The sequence below is a fragment of the Polypterus senegalus genome, chromosome 10 (assembly GCF_016835505.1).
Source record: "Polypterus senegalus isolate Bchr_013 chromosome 10, ASM1683550v1, whole genome shotgun sequence".
NCBI classification, from domain to species: domain Eukaryota; kingdom Metazoa; phylum Chordata; class Cladistia; order Polypteriformes; family Polypteridae; genus Polypterus; species Polypterus senegalus.
In genome coordinates this window covers 133,626,670-133,649,556 of record NC_053163.1, presented here as the reverse complement: position 1 = coordinate 133,649,556, position 22,887 = coordinate 133,626,670, and the positions used below count along the sequence as shown (strand labels likewise).

General features: G+C 39.9%; 1 protein-coding gene across 5 annotated transcripts in view; it reads right to left on the bottom strand.

Annotated features, from left to right (window-relative positions):
* atcaya (ATCAY kinesin light chain interacting caytaxin a) overlaps nucleotides 1–22,527 on the bottom strand; it is a 31,502-nt gene extending 8,975 nt beyond the window's left edge. For 2 of the 5 annotated variants that reach the window (XR_005635363.1, XM_039766730.1), the window contains exons 1-10: nucleotides 21,495–21,850; nucleotides 21,088–21,198; nucleotides 17,514–17,575; nucleotides 17,182–17,421; nucleotides 16,922–17,101; nucleotides 8,527–8,629; nucleotides 6,830–6,961; nucleotides 6,626–6,712; nucleotides 3,494–3,592; nucleotides 3,315–3,350 (exon numbers count right to left, since the gene is read on the bottom strand). Coding sequence is in view for 4 of the 5 variants with exons in the window: in XM_039766730.1 (XP_039622664.1) it covers nucleotides 3,315–3,350; nucleotides 3,494–3,592; nucleotides 6,626–6,712; nucleotides 6,830–6,961; nucleotides 8,527–8,629; nucleotides 16,922–17,101; nucleotides 17,182–17,421; nucleotides 17,514–17,575; nucleotides 21,088–21,164 (1,016 nt within the window). In the remaining variant the exon portion in view is untranslated. The other 3 variants (XM_039766732.1, XM_039766731.1, XM_039766733.1) reach the window with 3 other exon arrangements.
* Nucleotides 22,528–22,887: the final 360 nt, after the last annotated feature.

Here is a 22,887-nt window from a genome sequence, read left to right as displayed (position 1 = left end):
TGTATCTCGGACTCGTTTGATGACCTGCTCAGCTCATCTTATTCTTCCGATGAGCTCCTGAGTATTTGTGAACCAAGTAACAGCACCTTTTACATCAGTCATTGAGCTATGATGCCCCATCTCAAAGTTTCGCCTCCCCACCTTAATTAAATAATTCAGTTGTGCCAGATTCTTCAGCTAAGGTCCCTCACCTTCCAGTTCTGTCATTGAACCACAGAATATGTGTCTCAGACAAATCACCTACCGATTTAGTCATTTCATTCTACACCCAAAATCATATCACCTCTAGTTAAATTAACTTGGTTCAAGTGTATACTTGGTCCATGTTTCTTCAGTACCCAATTCAAAATGTAGTTCCTCAGTTCTATAGTGTTTCCAGGTCTAGCCCTTTCAATTCCCACTTCTGATATTCATCTACCAGTGAGTCCTTTACCCAGATGTCCTCAACTCCTAGTTCAGTCATTTGCCTTCAAGCTGTCCTTGAACTAAGTCTGTATTATAGGGTGTATCTGAGCCAGGTTACCACAACTTGAAGTTGAATCACTTGGTTCCAACATGTCTCTGATTCAAAGTCGATTCATCTACCTGTTAGGTCCATCAGTTCTGTTGGGCTACTTGTTGAACTCACTTCATCTCTAGTTCAGTCATTAAACCCTGACGTACCCTTGATTCAACATACTTAACCACCACTTCCATTTCCTTCATCCTAGCATATCCACTGCATGCAGCAGGCCATTTTACTTCTACCAGTCACTCATTTCTAGTATCTCCCCAAGTTATGTCTCCTTACATTCAGACTAATCACTTAGTTTGAAAGTGTCAATGATTCAACAATTCAGCCAACTCCTGGGTGTTCCTGCCCAAAGCACATTAACCCTCTAGTTTAGTCACCAAGGCCAAGTGTGTTCCAGAATGAAGGGACTTCACGTCCCAGTCCTGTCCAGTGATATCTTCATGTGCCTTCTGCGCCACATCACTGTAGTAACCCCTTTTATTCACTGAGTATCAAAGTGCAACTATTTCAATTTACGTAACCTCCCATTTTAGTCTGTTAATACTAGTGTATCAATTAAAGAGCCAAATCACCGCCTTGTTGCCATTTGGGTCGAGTGTGTACCTGAGTCAAGTCAACTCACCTCCTCCTCCTCCTCCAGCTGGTCAGTTCAGGTGTAGGCTTGAGACAAGTCATGTCAGCCCTGTGTGTGTGTGTGTGTGTGTGTGTGTGTGTTTGTAGGATTCAAGTGTTCCAGATGCCAAATCAACTGACACCCTAGTGCAGTTTAAAGATTGTTACATGGCCCATTATTTTTAAGATCAGAAACAAGCTTAGCCCGGTCCATTTTTATAGTCACATGAATGGATTACTTTGATTCTTTCAGAGTCATCATCATTAAAGAATAATGTTTCATATCCTTTTTAACTCTCTTAATGTTATTTTTAATTTTTGGACTTTAACTCGGTAGGGTGGCAGATTGACTTTTTAACAAACAGGACTCAAAGAGTGAAGGTCAATGGCAATCTGTCCTCATCTACAGGGTCTTCACGTAGGTGTTTTTTCTCCTCTTTTGTATGTTCTACATAGTATTGGATGTCACAGTAAAATTAAAGAATAGGTTCATCTTAAAATCTGATGAAGTCAGTGATTGTCCAGTGATTAATTATTTTGTTAATTGGTGTGATGGGTCTGTTCTACAAGCAAACATTACAAAAACTAAGGAACTAATAACTGATGGTAGTCAAAACACCCTTTGTCCACAAGAAACAATTATCAAGAACCAGTCAGTGGAGTCTGTTGATGGTTATAAATACCTTGAGACAATCAAAAAGTAGGCTAAGCCTCAAAACTGTTAATCAAAATACAGAAGCAGTTTGCAAAAATGGACAACAAAACCTCTGCTGACTGAAGTAGTTGAGACTTTTTAGTGTGAATTCTAACATTATGTAATTTATTTTACTATACTGACTCTGTCTTAACTTATGTTCTACTGGCTGGGTTTGTAAAATCTTAATATCCATCCATTCATCCATGTCCTAAACCCACTTATGCAGAGCAGGGTCACAGGAAAGCTGAAGCCTATCCCAGCAACCATCAGGCACAAGGCAGGAACAATCCTTGGACCTGGGTGTCAGTTTATCGCAGGATGAACACAGTCACACACACACACACACACACATCAGGGCTAATTTATCATCATCAATCTACCTAATCCACATGTCTTTGGACAGCACAAGTACCACTGCAGAACCAAAGTGTTAATATTAGCAATAAAAAAATACAAGATAACAAATCAAAATAACAAATCTGACAACTCAATTTAATAAGCAACTATTTAAGAAAACAGACAGAACTCACTGTCTACATTCATAACTGCGGTTGTTGCCATGCTATCACAGGTTCAGGGTTACAAGAAGTAAAAGCAATTGGTTCAAATACTCCTTTATCCCAACTTCTATTAAGCTTCTAAATATCTTGTATGTTAATAAAGATCTACACACTTAAATCATGGCTGACCAGTTATCACTCATGTCAATCTCTAATAATTATGGTTTAAATTTTACATGCAAGAAGTATGATCTGATGTTACACCAAAGGTGGGCAACGTCAATCCTGGAGGGCCACAGTGGCTGCAGGTTTTCATTCTAACCAATTGTTTAATTAGAAACCAATGCAATGTTAGGTTCTTATAGAGTGGTTTTTTTCCTTTCCAAGGACGTCATCCAAATGATTTGAAGCCTAAAACTGATCATTTTCAGTCTGTCACATTTTTCTCTTAAGTGTTTTTATCAAACCAAATAGTGAATGAAGAATCCACTCAGGAGTAAATGGAAACAAGTTAGACAGAGCACTGCTGGTTCATTTGCATCTTGTTGCTAATAAGGGGCCATTAAAAACAGTGAATGCAGCCGTTTAAGATTGAAATAAGCAATTAAAGGTGGGGAACCTTAATAAGTGAGACCACTAAAATGAAGCATCAAAATGTCACTTGAGCAATAGGTGCTTCATCAGCAATAACTGACTTCTCATTAAGAAAATGAGTTGCAACAAAAACCTGTAGGCACCGCAGCCCTCCAGGACCGACACTGTTCACCCCTGTCTTACACCATAAACATTACGCTCAATGTTATATATTTTTTTATTTGTACAAAGGTTATGTTGAATGGCTGAGTTATTCCTTCCTATGTTATTAATTTGATGTAATGGTGCCTATGTAAAAAAAAAACATCAACAATAACCTGAATTAAAGTGAAGCTGACAAAATGTTAAATTAATAATAGTCTGAGGAAACAGAGGAATTCAATGAGTATTACTATACCTTTCCTTTCGAGCCTTAATCCTCTCCTCTTCGTACCTGAAAAAAAAGGCAACAGTGAACAACGCTGTTGTATGCAATGACTTTAGCAGAACAAGATACAGCGTAACGTCAGATTTTCTAACGTATGCGCCATTCCCATGGAGGATCTTTAATGCCCTCTGCTGTTGAAAGGTACGTACTGCTGGACACATTCAGGAATCTGCACATGGTCCATAGGGATGATCTGCTCCAACTCCTCCAGGCTATGCACGTATCTGATTTTGTTGATGAACTTCACACTAGACAATTGGAGAGGAAGAGGAACATACATCAGTTTGAAAAAGCACTTATAAAGAAATCCGGCAGCTAATCCAAATATGTTTAAGGCAGTGAGTGGTATGACAATAAGAGTTGCCAACGGATATATGAGATTAATCAGGAAGGTTGGCTTTGTTCAGGGAGCCAGTCTGGACTCTCTGGAGACAGCAGTGGAGTGAAAGATGTCCGCTAAGCTGCTGAATAATATCACATGATCAGCCCGAGGAGCACTTTCAGGCCAAGGCCTATTCTATCAAGAACCTCTCAGGAGCACTGCCAGAGACCATACAATGTATCCTCTTGTCAAACAATATATTTTTCTGCCATTTTAATATGTCAAACTAAATAATTTGTGGACAAACCTATGTATTTCTTTCATTGCTTAGACGTTTGTGAATTAGGTGCAGTTTTTATTTGCTGTTAATATGTGTGGACTGATGTAACACTGCTTTAGTAATGTTTCCCTTTGGGATCAATAAAGTAACTATGTATCTTATATAGTGCCTTTCACATCTACTGCATCTAAATGTGTTTGTTCTTTTTTTAACATGTGGACAAATCAAGATTTTATCTTTATATCTTATCATTTTAACAGTATATATAGATAAATATAATATACTGTACAAGAAACACCATGCCACATTTACATTTTGTAGTCATTGTATATAATTTAAATAAAAATAAATGCAAATTTTACATGTGGAAAAAGTATGTTCACCCTTACATTTATCACTACATCAAAAACCTCAAATTAGAATTGGATGCACCAGGTTAGGTGCAAATGATTTTTAGAACATCATTAGAGAAGATCTTTCCTTAACTGGTCTTATTTACACCTCAGATATTTACTTTGGTTTGCTCTTTGATGTTGAAGTGCGTGTTGTCATCATGCTGAGATCTAAAGAGCTTCACTGAGGCCTTCAGAAAAATGATTCTAAATGCCTGTGAGTCTGAGAAGGGATTCAAAAAGATCTCCAAACAACTGGAAATAAACCATTTCACTGTCTAAAAAATCATCTACAAGTGGAGAAGATGACAATCCAGGCCAGGCAGCCTCAGCAAGTTTAGCCCAAAATCAGACCACAAGAAGATGAAAGATGTCTCTAAGAAGCTGAGAATTTCCTCAGAGGACATACAGGTAGCACTTGTGCACGAGTCTACCATAAAAACGAGGCGGCACAAATTAGACCTACATGGAGGAAACGTTTACTCTCCAGAAAGAATGTCAGGGCAAGACAAAAGTGTGTCCATGAACATCTAGGCAAAGAGTGGGACTCCTGGGACAATGGGCTCTGAACAGATGAGGCAAAGGCAGAGTTATTTGATCACAGTACCCCAAGACATATTTGTCGAAAATCAAAGGCTGCATTTGATCAGAAGAACTTGATACCAGCTATAAAGCAAGGTGGGGAGAATATGCTTGTTTGGAGCTGCTTTCTTGCATCAAGACCTGGACAGCTCGCCATCACAAAATCCACTATGAATTCCTCATTGTACTAAAGGCTGCTTGAGGGTAACAGGAGATCAGCTCCCAGAAGATTGAAGCTCAACCTTAAGTGGACATTGCAACATGACAGTGGCCATAAACTAGCCAGTAAATCCACCAAGGATTGGCTGAAAAGAAAGGAATGGAGAGTTCTGGGATGGTCAAGTCGAAGCAACAATCTGAATCCAACTGAAGTGGCTTTGGAGGGATTTCAAACAGGCCGTGCACACAAGACACTCTTCAAACATCACACAGCTGAAAGAATTCTGATAGAAAGGTAGATTTTATTTGTCCCAAAGGGAAATTAAATATTTTATAGACACTGAAGAGAAAAACTATAATATAATATAATATAATATAATATAATATAATATAATATAATATAATATAATATAATATAATATAAATATCCATTCATTATCCAACCTGCTATATCCTAACTACAGGGTCAGGGGGGTCTGCTGGAGCCAATCCCAGCCAACACAGGGTGCAAGGCAGGAAACAAACCCCGGGGAGGATGCCAGCCCGCTGCAGGGATAATGTAATATAATATAATATAATATAATATAATATAATATAATATAATATAATATAATATAAAATCCCATGATTCTACATGTAGGAGTGTGAAAACATTCTTATAGTCAATGTCAGAGACTGCTAGACAGTTCTAGGAAATGCCTACAAGAGGGGGACAATACCAGCTTTTAGAACCAAGGCTAGACTTACCATTTCATTGGATAAATTGTTGCAAAGTAATTTTTTTTTAAGTATGGGTAATACCCCGCCGGGATGCCTTATGATTCCCTTCCTGATTGGAATGTCAAGACGTCAGGAACCAGCAGGGGATCAATTCATGCCCGACCATTCTAGGTGGCAGTGTCCCTCATGTAGGGCCCCAGTCTTTACACCTGCAGGGCAGAATGGATATTGGAGTCCAGAGGTGGAGCCCTGTAGGGTTTCTGGGGGGACAGTGGAGGGTGCTGCTGGGTCAAGATCTCCCTGCCTTTCTTGTAGCCCGGAAGTGCTTCCAACTGATCATGTAATGTTCCCAAAAGTACTCCCGGATTTGCCATAAAAAAAGCCTGCTTCCATAGCACAGCGTCTGAGTTGAGAGGAAGTGGGCATCACTCAGCTGGCGGATGGAAGGAGGAAAGATTCAGAAGTTTATTGTGTTTACAACTGTATTAGTAGCTTATTATTGGAAGGACAGCTGGAGAGGTGCTTCAGAAAGAAATAAATGATTATTCAATCAACGTGTGGTGCTCTCTGGTGCCCCCTTGTGGTCACACTTTCAATTTTGTGTGTGGCACAACTGCAGGGTGATTAGGGCTAAATGACTTTAAATAAACTTGGCTCAAAATATAATCTAGTTTCTCTGCTCAGTAGGTTGTCATGAACACAATTGGCAAAGGAATGAAGATAGGAGACTGTCCTTGTGCTACAGACAAACTCAATTTGAATGTTTGCTGTACAGAAAATTGGAAAAATACTTTTAAGAGAAAAGGGCATTCATAAAAATGCTTACCTTATGAAAGGCCTGGAAATTGCCAAAACAGTGCGAATAAACCAGGAAGGATGAGCAATTATGAGAGACTTCAGATTTTTCCGCAGCCTGTACCAAGGGTTAAAAAATTAATGTGAGTAACCACCTAGTCATAATTTCTAAAGCCACTTTTCCAGTTAGTATTGCGCATTACATTTACAGTACACACGTCTTCCAGCTACCTACCTCCTGTCAATCATCTGATAGCACTTCTTGAGCCAGCCCAGCCCTGGCATCCTGCGTCGTGGCGTGGCTCCATTTAAGTAAATAATCATGTAGTCCTCAGCCACCAGAAGCTCCAGGCTGCTGATCACATAACTGCAAATAAAAGATACAAAAATGCTTTGAGATGAAAGCAATAGATAGATAGATAGATAGATAGATAGATAGATAGATAGATAGATAGATAGATAGATAGATAATCCTGTAGGATGTATAGCAGAGCTTCAAACCCCAGACACAACTGGACCAAAGACAGTCTCAGATTCAAAAGGCTTGTTTTATTTTTAACAAAATTCCTTATTGCAGGATTTGATTCCTCACAAGCACACACTTCTCTTCTCCTTCCTTTCTTCCTTCCTTCCTTCCAAATAAAGCAGAGCAGCTTCTTTCATGCTGGTGCCAGAGTATTGCATTTAGAAAGTAATTCCAGGTCAGGGGGAACTGAGATACAACAAGTGGGTTTCTTTCCTGGCAGCGGCCCCTGAAAACCCAACAACATCGCCCTGCACAATGATAGAACCCATGGAGCCCTGAAGGCATCCAAAGCGGAGCCACATATGACATCCATCAAGTAGTAAGAACAGCGACCTTTGTCCATCCAGCGCTGCTGCCCCCAAACTGTGGCAGGGAACAGTGCCCATCCATCCTTGGTGTTGAGTATCCTCTAATAGGGCCAACTAACTAGGCCAGGAAGCATCATGTGATCCGGACAGGATCACTGTCCATCAATAATTTTGTTCTTTTATAGCGGTCTCGTGTCTGTGAGGCACATCAAGCACATCCCACAGATAGATAGATAGATAGATAGATAGATAGATAGATAGATAGATAGATAGATAGATAGATAGATAGATAGATAGATAGATAGATAGATAGATAGATAGATAGATAGATAGATAGATAGATAGATAGATAGAGATGCAATTGTAAGGCACTAAATAACCGACAGATGATAGATAGATGGTGGCACAGTGGGTAGTGCTGCTGCCTCGCAGTTAGGAGACCCGGGTTCGCTTCCCGGGGCCTCCCTCCGTGGAGTTTGCATGTTCTCCCTGTGTCTGTGTAGGTTTCCTACGGGTACTCCAGTTTCCTCCCACAGTCCAAAGACATGCAGGTTAGGTGCATTGACGATTCTAAATTGGCCCTAATGTGTGCTTGGTGTGTGGTTGTGTGTGTGCCCTGCGGTGGGCTGCCAACATGTCCGGGGATTGTTTTCTGCTTTGTACCCTGTGTTGGCTGGGATTGGCTCCAGCAGATCCCTGTGACCCTTTAGTAAGGATATAGCAGGTTGGATAATGGATGGGTGGATGGACTATAGATAGATAGATATTTGCCCTAAAGGGGGAATTCAATAAATAGCCAATAATTAATACACACCAGAATTACTAATAATGAAGAAAACATCAATCTTGGCTAAAGTTAGGGTGGGCCACACAGGAGAGGTAGGTGATGGTGTTATTTGTTTTATATCAGATGGTCAATATTTTAGATGATCCTAATGAGGAGAGCAGGTTGATGACAGGAGCCTGCCAGTTCAGACATTTGTGTTCCTGAATCAAACTGCACTTTTTCTACCTAAAGCAGTCACTACTTAAAAGTTAATCACAACTGCAAAGCCATTTTGCAAAAGCACAAGAAGTGGGTTACGCTCAGCTACTTACAGGAAGAGGTTCTCCATGATGTAGTGATAGTCAGGGCAGCTGCTGTCAGGGAGATAACAGGCGGCAAACACGATGATAGCATTCAGACCTTCACCATAATAACCTATAAGGTAAAATACAAGTTTGTTAAATTTGCTACCTTGTCCAGTCTCTTGGCTGCTTGGTCACTTGCTTGCCTTTACATGCGCTCTTTTTCTGTCTCTCTTCCTGCCTCATGTATTTGCTCTTTCAATGGTTGACTGCCAAGAGATACTCCTATACACTCATCAATGTCTCTTTCAGTTCCTTACTCAGTGCCACCACCCTTTTACTCCTTCACTAGTCACTTATTCTGTCAATTTCTTCCTACTTTCCACTGTCAAGGGCTCAATATTCAATGATTTTCTTACATGTTCACACACAGTATTATCAATCCATATGTTTAATAGGTGCTAACGATCTTATTTTTTCATTAACCTTCTCACTTACCTGCTCACTATGTTGCTTGCCAGCCAATTCACTAAATAGCTCAGTAGCTTCTCACAATAACCTTCTTATTTGCTCCCTCTCTTGCTTACTATTTATTCACTTTGTCAAGTATTTGCTCACTAGTTTCTCACAATCTAACTCAGTAGTCTTTTTGCTCAATCTCACACTTTTCTGTTTGCTCCTGTCAGTTCCTTGCTCATTAGTTTACTGACATTCTCACTCAGTGACATTCTCTGCTATTCATTTGTCCACTAACTATTCATTGTCTTTTCTTCTTCGTGCGCTCAGACTGCTCAAAGTCTTACTGAGTCATTTTCTCATCCTAGCTGATGCTCACCTGATTACTCAGTTTTTTTAGCTCTTTCAGTGAACTTCCGACATGTTTGTTTGCTGATCAACTGCTCAGTCTTACAAACAAACTTCTCAAGGACTCAGGCTACAACCACATTAATATGTTTTTGTTTAAAAATGCAGACATTAGGCTCTATTTTCTTCATTTGTCCACATTTCCCTGCCATTTTTAACCCCTGAAAGTGGAGACTTTTGAAAATGCTGTCCAGAGCCATATACAGTACTTCAGAAAATGCCAGCTCAGCTCTTGAGATGTGAATGGATGAAAACATTGACTTTCTAAAATTCAGACTCTAATCGTGCTCTCATTTCTTTTTGCTTATAATGTAGCACTTCCTGGATTGGATCCTGCTCATCACAATGTCTCATTCCCTGACTGGTCACCTTTTACAAAAGAAAAACATATTTCAACTAATGGCGTTGTTAGGGGGAGTGTCTTCCAGAAACTTTAGCCAATGATTACTGTCATCCAGCCCCCAATCCTACTCTTTGATGTGATCTTCATACACAACTTGCTTGAAAACCCCAAACAACCATCTAAGGGCTCCTCAGTTTGGAGGGCATCTCTTAAAACTAACGACACGCCTGATTCCAACACAAAAAATATAGGCAGAGAGGGGCGAGTTGCTTTCCATGGCACTTGTTCTGTTGTTTATGTGTATCCATCTAAGTTGCTTTCTGTATAGATCTAATTATGCAATTTTCATTACACTTTAACTTATTAAGTTTATTACATAGAAAATCACCCAAAAAATCCTGGACCATCGAGAAGTGTGAGAACTGACGACATGAAGAATCGTCTTCACGTCGAACTGGAATCGTCCCCACATAAATCAAAGTCATCCAGACGATCTGGATCTACATAATTAGATCTGGACCACCCTGTACAGTCTGAATCATGCATACATGTGCTATGGTTGCAGGGCTGGTGGTGTTGTTGTCCCTTTAGGGATTTTTCCACTGGTGCACACAGGCACATTGTAAGGGATTATCTACGTCATATGCGTTTTAGTGTGGATGGTGATACTTCGGTAAACAATGTCAAAACATCATTGTGGACAGAGATTGTTTGAGTTTAAAAGCACAGTTTTAAATGAAAATGTAGTAGTGTAATAACCTCGGGTACTCAACAGCTGTTCACATTAACTCTCAGTCCTCGCTCACTCCCTTGAGCACTAACCGTCACTCAAAGCTACTCATAATCGCAGTGAGTAACCTTTATTCCTTCATTGCTCAATAGCATTCACAATTTCATTGGCATCACTCACTTGATCACTAACTGCTCACAATCTTCTTTATTACTAATCTGGTCACTAGTTGCTGACGTCCATGCTCACTGACCTTGTGAATCAATTGCTTCATTAAATCAGAAGTTTGTAACCCTTACTTCATTGTTCACTAACAGTCGTCAATCACTGGCCCTTTCTTTTACTCCTTTGCACCATAATGGCTAACTCTGCAACTTGCTCACTAACTACTCAAAATGTCACTCAATTCTGGGCATGCACCAAATTAACAACATTTTGGACAAAAATCTTTGCATGCCTATCAGACAATCTTGGCGGCACAATCACTCCTAATCCATTAACAGCTGTTTGGTGGGCAAACCAACTGTAATTTCCTTTACTACACTACTAGCATGTAGACTTATCTTGCTTGGCTGGAAGAATCCCACCCCATCACTCTTAAGTCAGTGAATAACCAATGTTCTATACCAGGGGTCTCAAACTCCAGTCCTAGTGGGCCACAGTGGCTGCAGGTTTTTATTCTAACCCTTTTCTTAATTAGTTAACTGTTTTTCCTGCTAATTAAGTTCTTTTGAGTTAATTTTCATTGACCCCTTAATTGTTTCTTTTTCCTTAATCAGCAGTCAAACAATAATGAGACACAAAATGAGCCAAAACAACTGGTGTCCATCATACAATATCTGAAAATAAAGAAAGGTGAAGGTCTCAGGAATGCTGATCTGCTCAGGTCCCCAAAACATTTTAAGAGTGTGCTCTTAGAAAAGAGAAAATCTACAATTTCGGAAATGTATGCTATTTACACAGGGAGATCAGCAGCAAGCCATGGAATTAAAGAACGGGTTTAATTAACAAGAGTCAGCGCCTCATTAAGCAACTGGTTGGAGTGAAATTGTTTGGAATTTGAGGCCCTGACTTAGTTGTTCTTCTGTTGGCTCACTCACTTCTGTTTGGGTGCCATTTAAGGAAAGAAATGAAGCAATTCAGAGCAACGATGAAGAAATTCAGGGAAACAAATCTGAAAAAAAAACAAGTCAATTAAAATGAATTCACAAGAAGTTAATTAGCAGCACAAACAGGGCACTCATTAAAAAAAGGATTAGAATGAAAACCTGCAGCCACGGTGGTCCTCCAGGATTAGAGCTGGCGACCCTTGTTCTATACTACTTGAAATCGGAAAAAATCTACTTCTCACTTAGAGGATCTGCTCAGAACTTTTTTAAAAAAATACGGCAGGATCAAAACAATAACATTTAAGAATAAGCTTCCATTTCAGGGAAAAGGATACTGTTTTTGTCTTGCTTCTTTTATAGAGTAGCATCAGTTGCTGGCTCTTCTCTCTTTCTCTTGGGTGGGGGTCTAATTATGCTATGATTTGTTAAATTTGTCTTGACTGTATGGAATTTTATCTGTTTCTAATTAAAATCAACACTTCAACAGCCATGGACACTGTGAGAGGGACTTTAAAGTCACAGTGCTTATGGGCAACTTCAAAACACAGCAAGAGAGAAAAGAATGGGAAGTTAAGCTCATGTTAAAATGTAATACATTACAGCATGGCTTGAACAGAGACAAGAGTTTTATAGCCAGATATGAAGACTGTTTGCATCTCTCAGACTGACACAGACAACCTGACTACAGATCTGCATTGTTTTGAAAAACTCATCACAAACGTCAAAGGACTTTATTGGACAGTTATCTTATCTAAAGATCTTGACCATTCATTGTTCTTCTATCTCCTGTTAAATTAATCTTAGCCTGAATGAACCTATTAATTTTTTACATTTAAGAGTTTTCATTTAAAAATTTACCATTGTTGTTTCTTGTCCTAGTGTGTGGATATAAACACAGGAAACTTCAGTTTCTGTATTACATCTTGCCTGAAGAAGGGGCCTGAGTTGCCTCGAAAGCTTGCATATTGTAATCTTTTTAGTTAGCCAATAAAAGGTGTCATTTTGCTTGGCTTTTCTCTACATTCATAATGGCTAACACGGTACAACAACCTAGTATTAAAATCAATAAAATATAAAAAAAGTCACTCAGTTGCTATCGCACTCATTCTGTCACTTACCTGCTCATTCACTCCTTCCCTGCCTAGCTTCTCATAGAACTTCTCACTCACCTTGTTATTTTCACACCCTCACTTCCTCTTTAAAGTTTTTACACACTCAGTTCCTAACAGAACACTTTTTCTCACTCACTAATAGTTCACCCTTCCATTTATATACTTAGTTGCTTAATTACGCACAATTATGGTGCATGGTGGAGCAGATAGAGCAATTTACATGCAAAGTCTGAAAGAATACTATGGTGTCAATAGTACAAATAACAAAATCTAATCACTTCACTTGTAATATCTGATTAAAAACTCAGAACAGTCCATTTAAAGTTCATTATTTAACTCAATTTGCAAGCAATTTGGCAATTTCACTACCTTACCTGGAACTGCAATGGTCTTTACTCAGACACCCATGACCATACATTATCCAGTTACAGGGTCGTGCGATCAGGGGAGGCAACATCGTGAAAAGTAAAAAAAACTAATAATAGCGACGAGCCTCACCTCACCTCACCTCGGCCTACACTCTCAGACTGGCTAATATCTTTAATGAATGTGTGTAACATATTTAGTCTTGCTGATTGGACATAAAACCACAGTGAAAAGACACAAGGTGAGGCAGGCAGTACCGTGTCGCACTGAAGGGGGCGCCTGTGAACCCACCATTGCTTGTTGCTGCTGTTCTTCTATGCAGAGGCCCAAAGCACCAATAAGTTAGCGATATCAGAAAGTCAAGTGCACTGCAGTGGTCCGTTTATTTGGGTTTTTTGTTCCAACTGACTGACAAAACAAAAGATTAAGACTTTTAAAATTAAAGGAAAGTAAGGAGGACTTTTACAAGAAAGTGACAGAGGTTTTCGTGGAGAAGGATAGGTGCATGAACTTCATTTACAAATAAAGGTTAGACAATAAACGGTTTTGAAATTTATAAAAAAAATGGGATTAGACTAGGAAAAAAAATCCAGTATTTAAAAACTAAATTTTGACCTTAAATAAAATATTGTTTTATTTTTCTTGTTATCCTTTTGTTGAACAATTTGTATTAAAATTGAATTAAAAGAATTAAAAGCTCTTAAAAACAACTAAATATTTCAATTAAGGTCAAAATTGAAATCAGTTTTTTTTTGTACACCACTCAATACTTTCATTTGTACTGAATGAGTATGAATTATGGAATTGCAATGGCAAGTTTAGAACACATGGAGGGTGAGGAGCAAATGTGCTCTCTCCGCTCTCTCTCTCTCTCGTCGCTATAAATGTGACATTCCTTCTTAGCCAAATATGTACCTTACCTACTGTGTGTGTGTAAATAATGCTGATGAGATATGAAACATAACCAGTAGTCAATGTGCATGCTGGCTGCCAACTGCATAGTGAAAAAGCTACTCTTTTGGGTTCATATATCTGTAAATCTGACTGAAGGAGTCAGTGCCTCACCAGCCATGAACCTCACCGCACTTCACTGTCCAGTTACCATGTTTTTCAAACTTACTGTTTATAGGGCTATAATCGGACATGACCACAATTTTACTTCCACACGGAATTGACCTGCATCCATTTAAAAATCTTCCCAGACAATTGTGATGGCTGCCAATCGAGAAAGGAAAGTCTAGGCTACATTTTTCAGCTTATTACCTCTACAACTTTATCCAGTATAAACTGTGAATAAAACAGATGAATTGTATGCCCATATTGTTAGATATGAAATGGTAAAGAACTGCAAGAAAAATTCCCTGAAGAAGAAATCAGTTCTACAAAATTATAGTTTGAGCTTCTTATCATTGCTCAAAGTGATCATAAAGATGATTCAGCATTGTTCAAATCATGTTTGGCATTAGGATGTGAATGACAAACTTCAACCATAAGACATCTGTAGGAGCCATGCTATCTAAATAGACATGCATTCATTTTCTGTCCTTATCCAATTCAGGGTCACTGGAAGCATTAGGTGCAAGGTGCCATTTTAGAGTTGCTAATTAAAATTACTTGTGTGTGTCTTGGTAATGTGGGATGAAAGGCAACATCTGGGAGAAAATTCATCCAGACACAGGTGAAACATTTCGACTGCACACAGCTAGTGCTTAGCACCAGGTTTCAAACCTGTCTCTCTGGCAGCACTGTGAGGGAGCAAGCAACTTTGTGCCACCTTCCTGTACCCGAGTGTAACTCACAAAGGCCAAAATGATCAAGAATGTTTAATTAAATTATTTAATAGTTTCCAAAGATTTGCCATGGTTTCTGTATTCAGTTGTTTCTAACTCTTGTTAGACTATCTCAGGGGTCCTCAATCACGGTGGTCCTGGAGAGCCGCAGTGGCTGCAGGTTTTTGCTCCCACCCAGTTGCTTAATAAAAAGCACTTATTGCTAAAGCAACACTTCTGCTTCACTTTAGTGATTTTGAGCCCTTATTGCTTAATTTTGTCTTAAACAGCTATTTTAATTGCTCCTTATTATCAATAACATGCAAATGACAAGAGAGAGCTGCATTTCTCCATTTAGCTTATTTACATTTACACCTGTGTGTATTTATCTGCACTATTGGGTTTAATTAAATACTTGGAAGAAAAATGAAGAGAAAAAAGTGAAGGACTGAGAATTACTCGTCCATTTTAGCCTTCAAATCATTTGCATGATAGAAAGGGAAAGAAAATCTAGGATATGAGAATGACCTGACATAGCTGAGTTCATTTAATTTCATAGCTTGTTAGTGCTTTATTGGCAAGAATTGCTTTCTAATTAAGCAACCAGGTCAGAACAAAAACCTGCAGCCACTGCGGCTCTCCAGGACTGGGATTGAGGACCCCTGGCCTATCTGGCAGATTTGCTCCAGCTCTCTCCATTTCCATGGATGTTGCTTATAAATTACAAACTTCTATCTTTCAGTTCATCAACTTGTATTTCATTATTTTCCATGTCGGTATGTATCCATCTTGATGTCTCCAAGTTTTCCAACTTCCAGAACCTTATCTACTAAGTCTTCTCCTCTCATACTGTGATCATACGTGACTTGATGTCATCTAGTGATTGATTATTCCGATGTGTTGGAAAGGCTGACATGAACTAAATGGATTCATCTTGTGACGCCTGTGTATAAGTCTTTTCTATAACAAGAGATTATAGGCATCGGTTTTTCTGCTACTCTGCTTTACTGACTGCCAGGCAATCAATATAATACTGTATGTCGCTGCTAGAAAGAACATTCCTTTGACTAGAGTCATATCTTAGTTGCCAATGCAACTCTTTTTCTAGGTTTTACAAGGCTTATTTTCTAGAAGGAGCTATCTTTTTATTTTGTTCCAGTTGTCTTCAGCTAAGAGGATCTTGGAGACCAGAACAATACATTTCTTTAGCAATCACTGTGTCTCCATTACCTACTACCACTTGTTTGACATAATCTTGATTATGTTAATAGTGAGTAGTAAGCCAACAATGGAGTATTATTCTATTCTTTTCACCAGGAGGCTTTTCAAAGCGTTTTCACTTTCAGATAGTGAAATGGTGGTCTCTGTGTATGTAAAACTGCTGTTTCTTTCTTCACCAGTTCTAACGTCTTTGTGCGATGTTCTTCCAAAAGGAGTTTCACTGAAGAACTGAGTGGTGACTCTCCATTTGAGTCAATTTCTTAAAATGCACTTTGAGCTCTGTCATCAGGTAAGAATCTGAACTACAGTAAATCTTCTTTGCTCAGCATTGAAATATTGTTAGCTCACCGCCAAAGCAATTTCTTAGCTTTACTTTTCACAATAGCAATCCAGAGCAAAGTGCATTATTGTCTCTTGATCGTGAACCTACTCATTCTCTTCAATTATTTGTGATACTGCCAGACAATAGTGTTTTTCACCATTGGTGAATAATTTGGTCCCCATCTTAATAATTCTTCTCACCCATTATTGATTTCTTTATTCCCTTTTCTCAGTTACTGTATTGATTCTCTATAGCTGGGTCCCCATGCCATAAATAACCGTGCTTCTAATCTTAGGCTTTAAACTGGATTGGGCATAAAGATGAACAAAAAGGTATCACCTGAGACACACTATGGTGTCATCGGTCTTAAGTCAGGGCAATCAGCTTGTTTGCTCCCTCACTCTCACGGTCTGTGAATGTTCCACTGTTCTTCTTTGTTCTTCTAGTTACAACTTTCAAGGGGAGTAGACTCCTTGCATTTATTCCTATAAATCTGGCAGTAGGTGCCAATATGCTTTAGGTTTTGAGTAGGCTTAATACAATTGGCATTCATTCAATAGGCCATACCTGAGAGCACTGCACTGCTCACCTCCATGGGTGACGACCCGTAGGTATGGCCGAATGACTTGCATGTCAATACGGTGTTCCTGTTCTCCGATTATCACTGTCCTCCACAGCCGCCCATTGGAAGATTGTCCCTCATCATCATCGGTCCTGCACTCTGCTCCATCTTTAGGAGGCCCCTTGGCAGCAGCAACAGGTGTGTCATCTGTAAGAATTAAGGCTTAATTAAATCAAGTATTCTGAAGTTCTCCTTCTGCCCTCCTTCATTCCCTTCATTTATCTCACCTTCCCACTCTAGTTCATTGCCATTACTTATGAACTCCAGGGAATCTGTTTCATCAGGTGTCTCAATATCATCAACGTTGATATCCAGGTCATCAGGTGTGTCCAGGAAATCATCTGAAAGAAGTGATCCTTCACTTTGATCCAGAGATAGATTCATTTCTGGGGCCACAAGTGTCCTTCGTTTCCGGTGAGTTCCTCCTCCTCCCCCTCCGCCTCCCACATTTAATGAAGTTGGGGGAGCTGCGGAAGTGAAAGGACACAGAAGTAAAGAGAGGGAAGTATAAATTTCACATTTCTATCTGTAGAATTAATCCAGCAAGCAGCATACTCACAGGTTCTGCTGTCATCACCCAGGCCACCCATGGACTCCATGTCCATCTCTTCTGGAAGTGGTCTTTTTGGGAACAAAAATGAACTTGTCAGCACAATTAAGCAATGTCAAAACCTGAATAAACCAATAGCATTTGAAGCACAAAGCCTACTGAGTGCTGCTATTTGTTTACTGGGTAAAGCTCATTTTGAGATCTTCATAATGCAAGATAAGACATGTAAACAAACCAGAAAACCTTTCCTACTGACCCCACCACAGAAAAAGAAGAAGATGCTAGCCAGCTATAAATGATAAGAGATGAATGAAATGGCCTTGATAACCTACACTGCAGGATCATATTCAATCCTAGTCTAGATATGACAGTACCCTTCAGCTCCAGTAATACTGGCTGAATGTCTCTATTGGCTTGAACAGGTCTGTGACCCTGACAAATGGACGAGCGATCATTTAATTCAGCCACAACAGTTCAGTAATCTTCACGACTATTGCTGCTAGAAGACTGCCCTCATAGGGCATGGCCTAATCATCATTGCAATCTTATACTCTGACTGTGTTGCACTGTAGCCACCTTCTGCAGCAGGCAGCATATACAGAATATACATCATCAGTTCTAAAGACTAACCTCTTGTTGAAATGGCTCGGTACCTTCCTGAATAAAACACTGCCCACAGCTTCGTAGTAAATGTGCTTTTCCGGATTGGGCCTTTCAGCCTCCTCCTACAGCTCCGTTGCTGCCTAAATCTCTCATATCTCCATTTTCCTGAGGATCATCTTGTTTTGTTAGTTGCTGTGGAGCATCACATGATGCTCTGTGCCCATATATGGCAAGGCCTGCATCACCCCCTTAATCTCACTCAGCCACTGCTTGGCTGTATGACTGCCAGAACTGTTCCTCCCTCTCACATCCCTTCCCCAGCCTCTGTTACCCCCTTGTCTTCCTCATATGATCCTAGAGCCTTAACACCCCTATGAATGCCGCAAGTCTCTTTTTTTTACTCTTACTCCACTGTATTTTCCTCCTAATGCTTCCCTATCTGTCTCCTCCTCTGCATCAGAGTAATTTTCCTCTTAGTGTTGCCATGACAACTGTCTTCTCGTCCTCCTCATCCTGCTCTCTCTCTCTCCGTCTTTCTTGCCTGCCTCTAACAACTCATTAGCTCTCCTCCATCTCTCCTCCTTCTTTCCCTTGCTTCCCTACCTCCATCCTCCATTCACCCTGTAATTTTCCTTCCTTTGCTTTGCATTGTCAGGACAGCTCATATTATTTCCTCTTGTTCCCACTGCAGCAATGCACATTACATTTAAAGAATAAAGAATTGCAGAATAAAGAATTACTAAAGAATTTACATCTTTCTAGGGCAAAAATGTGTTCCTTTAAATGTATTTACATTTCACCTGTAGGACAAAATCAGTAAGAATGCTCAAATCTTAGTTTTCTAAAGAAAATCGTATCTAGCAGAATGCAAAAATGACATCAAATCTTGACAAAATTTTCTATGTGGTTTGTGTATGTTTTTTTTTTTTTAAAGTGGCAATGAAATTTTGACGTTTTAATTTAAAACTACATATACTTCAGTTACATGTGGATAAATGGTAATGTCTTTCTCGGTTTTGGACATGAGCTTCAAACACAAACCTATGACACTTAAAATTAAATTCAAATTCTTGAATTCTTAATTCTGTTGACTTTTGGTGGCACTTTCAAAATGTCTTTAGCTCTTAAAATCAATTTATAGCAGCCTTGAAAGAATTTACTTGCACCACATTGACATATGAAATATGAGCATAAAGCAAGCAGATTATGTGATTTATCTCATGGCCCGTTATGTGTTGGAGAAGAGCAAGAAGGTAAAGAAACTCTGGGACAACTGAGCATTAGGCGCTGAGCTGGAAGGTAATTTAATTCAAAGATATGCTGTGGGTCAGCAGCTGGGCCCGGAGGTCATTAGAGTCCTAAACATGCCAAGATGTCATTTGTCTCAATTGCATATAGGAAGACAGTGGCTGACTTACAATATTAAGTTACTGAGTTTACACTCCAGCATAAACTGATAGGCAAAGAGACTTCTTATGTTAGGGGATCTGTTAGCAGGTAAGATAATTTGGTGGCATGCTGAGAGTTTTGAGCTGAGCAGTGAAATGACTCTACTCTAGTTGAAGCAGCCTTTAAAAGGTATCTGGATGACATTTTGAGATAGCATAGTTAATTGCTAATCAAACAAGCTTGATGGACTGAATGATCTCCTCTCATTTCTCAAAATGTTTATGTTCTTATGTTCTCCAGTCTCTGAGGATGAATGAAAGAGATGCGAGGAGACTTCATTCAGAGAAACAAAAAGGTGTAGTAAATAAGCTTGTAGGCTAAGTGAATCCTAATCATGTCGAGAATGATTAAAATTGTGGCATGTTGTAAGACACTAACTAAATTGATTAGAAGGATTCAGTAACAGTTCACGTGTTACTGATTGAGAGTGGATATTGAGGTGATTTAGAGATATAGTAGGATCCGAAGTTGAGGTGGGAAGGAGCCTGATTCAGTGATGCACATGGTATCAGTAGATGAGCTGATCCCTAACTCAAAATCTACAACAGGTTGGCCACTCAGTCTATTCTGAAGGACAGCTATCTCAATCACACAGTAAGCATCAGTGGTGGACCTATGATTGGTTTCAAGATCTTTACCTGTGCTAATCTAAAGTTGATGTGGATCATGTTGAAAAGTGACTACAGTTTTTGCCATTTTGGAAGAAAGGTGCTAAGATGAGCAGCAAAAAGACGTGATAACACTACAAGTTCTAATGGTTGAAAGGTGATGTAGCTGTAATGGACAGACATATGAGGATCCCAGGCTGAAGTTTGAGGAAACCTGATTCAGTGATACGCAGGTCATCACTAGCTAAGCTGAAACATCTCATAATTTACAACAATAAGCCAGGCACTGAGTCTATTCTGAAACACAGTTGTCTCAAAGGCAGAGCAAGCATCAGTAGTGAAGCTATGACTGCTTCAAGGTGTTTATCTGTGCCAATGTAAGGGACATGTGGATGCAATCTTCTTAATCATCCAACACATGAACCATGACTGAGATGCAAGGTAACTTGATTCACTGTTGAAAAAATGGACATTAGCTAGGCTTGAAGGACACATTTTTTAACATGCCGAGAAGTGACTCAGAGACACAGTGGTTATTAACAACTCAGATGAGGCACAAAATGCAGTCCTACAAGTTTCAGCCCCTACAGTAGGATGGTCGCACAGTTTGCTTTAACAAATATGAGGGTGCAGCATAATGTGCATGAAAGACACATCTTGTACACATGGGAACAATGACTGAGCTAAAAGATAACATGTCTGAGAGACACATTGGTCATCAGTGGTCAACCTGAGGCTGAAAATGAAATCTTAATAGCATCAAAATCTCTTTTATTCATAAAACATCCTCTGAATGATGCAAAGATGCAAATACTCGTGAATACAGTGGCTAAGCTGGAACAGAAACTGAGAGGCTACCAATTTTAAGACCATTATTCTCTGAACCTCACAACAATTAGTATGATGTTATTCTCTGATCCTACCTGGGAAAGTCGTCATCTTGCCACTCATCCTTAACCTCCATATTTTCCATGCGAAGTGTAGCTTCTGTAGTCCCCATCCTTCATGCCTTTTGGGGGTTAAACAGATGATTGCTGAAAGAGACAGAGCTGGGTGAGAAATCAAAGCTTAAGGTTGGCTCTCCGCTACAATCCAGGGCGAATTTTCCGTTGGTTTCTACACTTTAGGCTTCTCATCAAGTGACCCACATTTCCCAGAAACGAAATGCCATTTGCATTTTGCGGTGGTTTCCATTGTCCCAATCTCTGGGCGCGTCACCTGCGTCTTCTTTGTTCTGACCGCGCTGTCTGCCCCCCTGTACGCAGCTGCTTTCCACTGACCTGCTGGTCAACCCCAAGCAGCGGACAGTTATTTCGGCTCCGGTACTCACTGTTGATCTTTAGATCTGTTCCACCACCCGGTTCTCCTTAGAAAGGATCGTGCTGAACAAAGGCGGCAGTCGCTTTTTCCGAATGAAGGCGAAGCATCACTTCTAGGGTGCTCCGGATGCAGGTATGTGTGCTCACGACGTCTGCACCGCGGGTCTGCTCCCGAATCGTCCCCCTGCAGTTTCCACGTCTCCCCCCCACCCTCTGTCGGGTTGGTGGTTTAGCTGCCCCCTTTAGTTCTGCCCCTCCGTCTATTGCGTCGCCACTCTTTTTCTTCCTTCAATTTCCTCCCTGTCCACTGTCGTTCCTCTGCTCTATATTTTGTAAGCTTCGCAAAAGAGCACATCTGGTAGCCGCCCCTTACCAGCGTCTCTCCCCCCTCCTCTCTCTATCTCTCTCTGACTGACTCCAGCTGTGTATGTGACAGCCAGCAGAGGGGGTCCGCGAATCATCTTTTCATATCTCATGTCTGCACCAGGCTAGCGGTCCAGCGAGTAGCATCTTGGTGATAATCAGCGACCTTTTACTCGTCTGTCGTTCCCGTAGGCATCCGGCCATCATGCATTGAACTAAGCAGGTTCAGAAAAAGAAATCAATGCCCATATGTACAGATTCCACATTTATCAGGGAGGGTTTGCGGGATGGGCTGTTACCTATTCCCGTATTTGTTTGGTAGACTTCTAAATCCAAATCGACTTGCAAATTCATTTCAATTTATTTTCGTATACTGTATTTTTCATTAGACGAGCTCTGAGTGCTGTACGCATTTAGTAATATCGCTGATCCCTAGAGAAAACATTCTTAACAAGAAACAGGTCAGTCGTGTGTAAAGATAAAAGCCATACGAACCATGAAAGCAATATAATGAGAAGCCCTTAGGGTCATTCTTTCAAAGTGGGTCCTGGAGACTTCACGTGGCTACTGTTTTTTGTTACCATTATATAGTTTGTCCCTGTAGGGAAGCCGTCCACAAAACGGTTATGACATCTGTTTTTCAAATCCTTATGCATGATCGGTAATTAAACACAAGTACAAGTGAAGCGACCACCATTTAAAGCAGTGGTTTACAACCTGGGTGCTGCATCAGTCCTTGGGTGCCACACAGTGGCGTAGCTCGAGTTCCTGCCGCTCGGGGCGGGAAACTATTTAAATAGAAAATTAAAATGACGTATAGAGAAAAATTAAGAAAGATTTTGCATAGATTTATTCATATATAAAGAAACAGCAATCATTTTTTTATATATATTTATAAGCATCAACAAGAATATAGTATAGACGCACTGATAAGCGTGTTCTATTATTAGTTTAATATAATTACGCTACGAAAACCAGAACCAAAGTAGGGTACAAGTGATTGGTGGGGATGTTTTCTGCGCAGAGCAAGAACGCATTCGG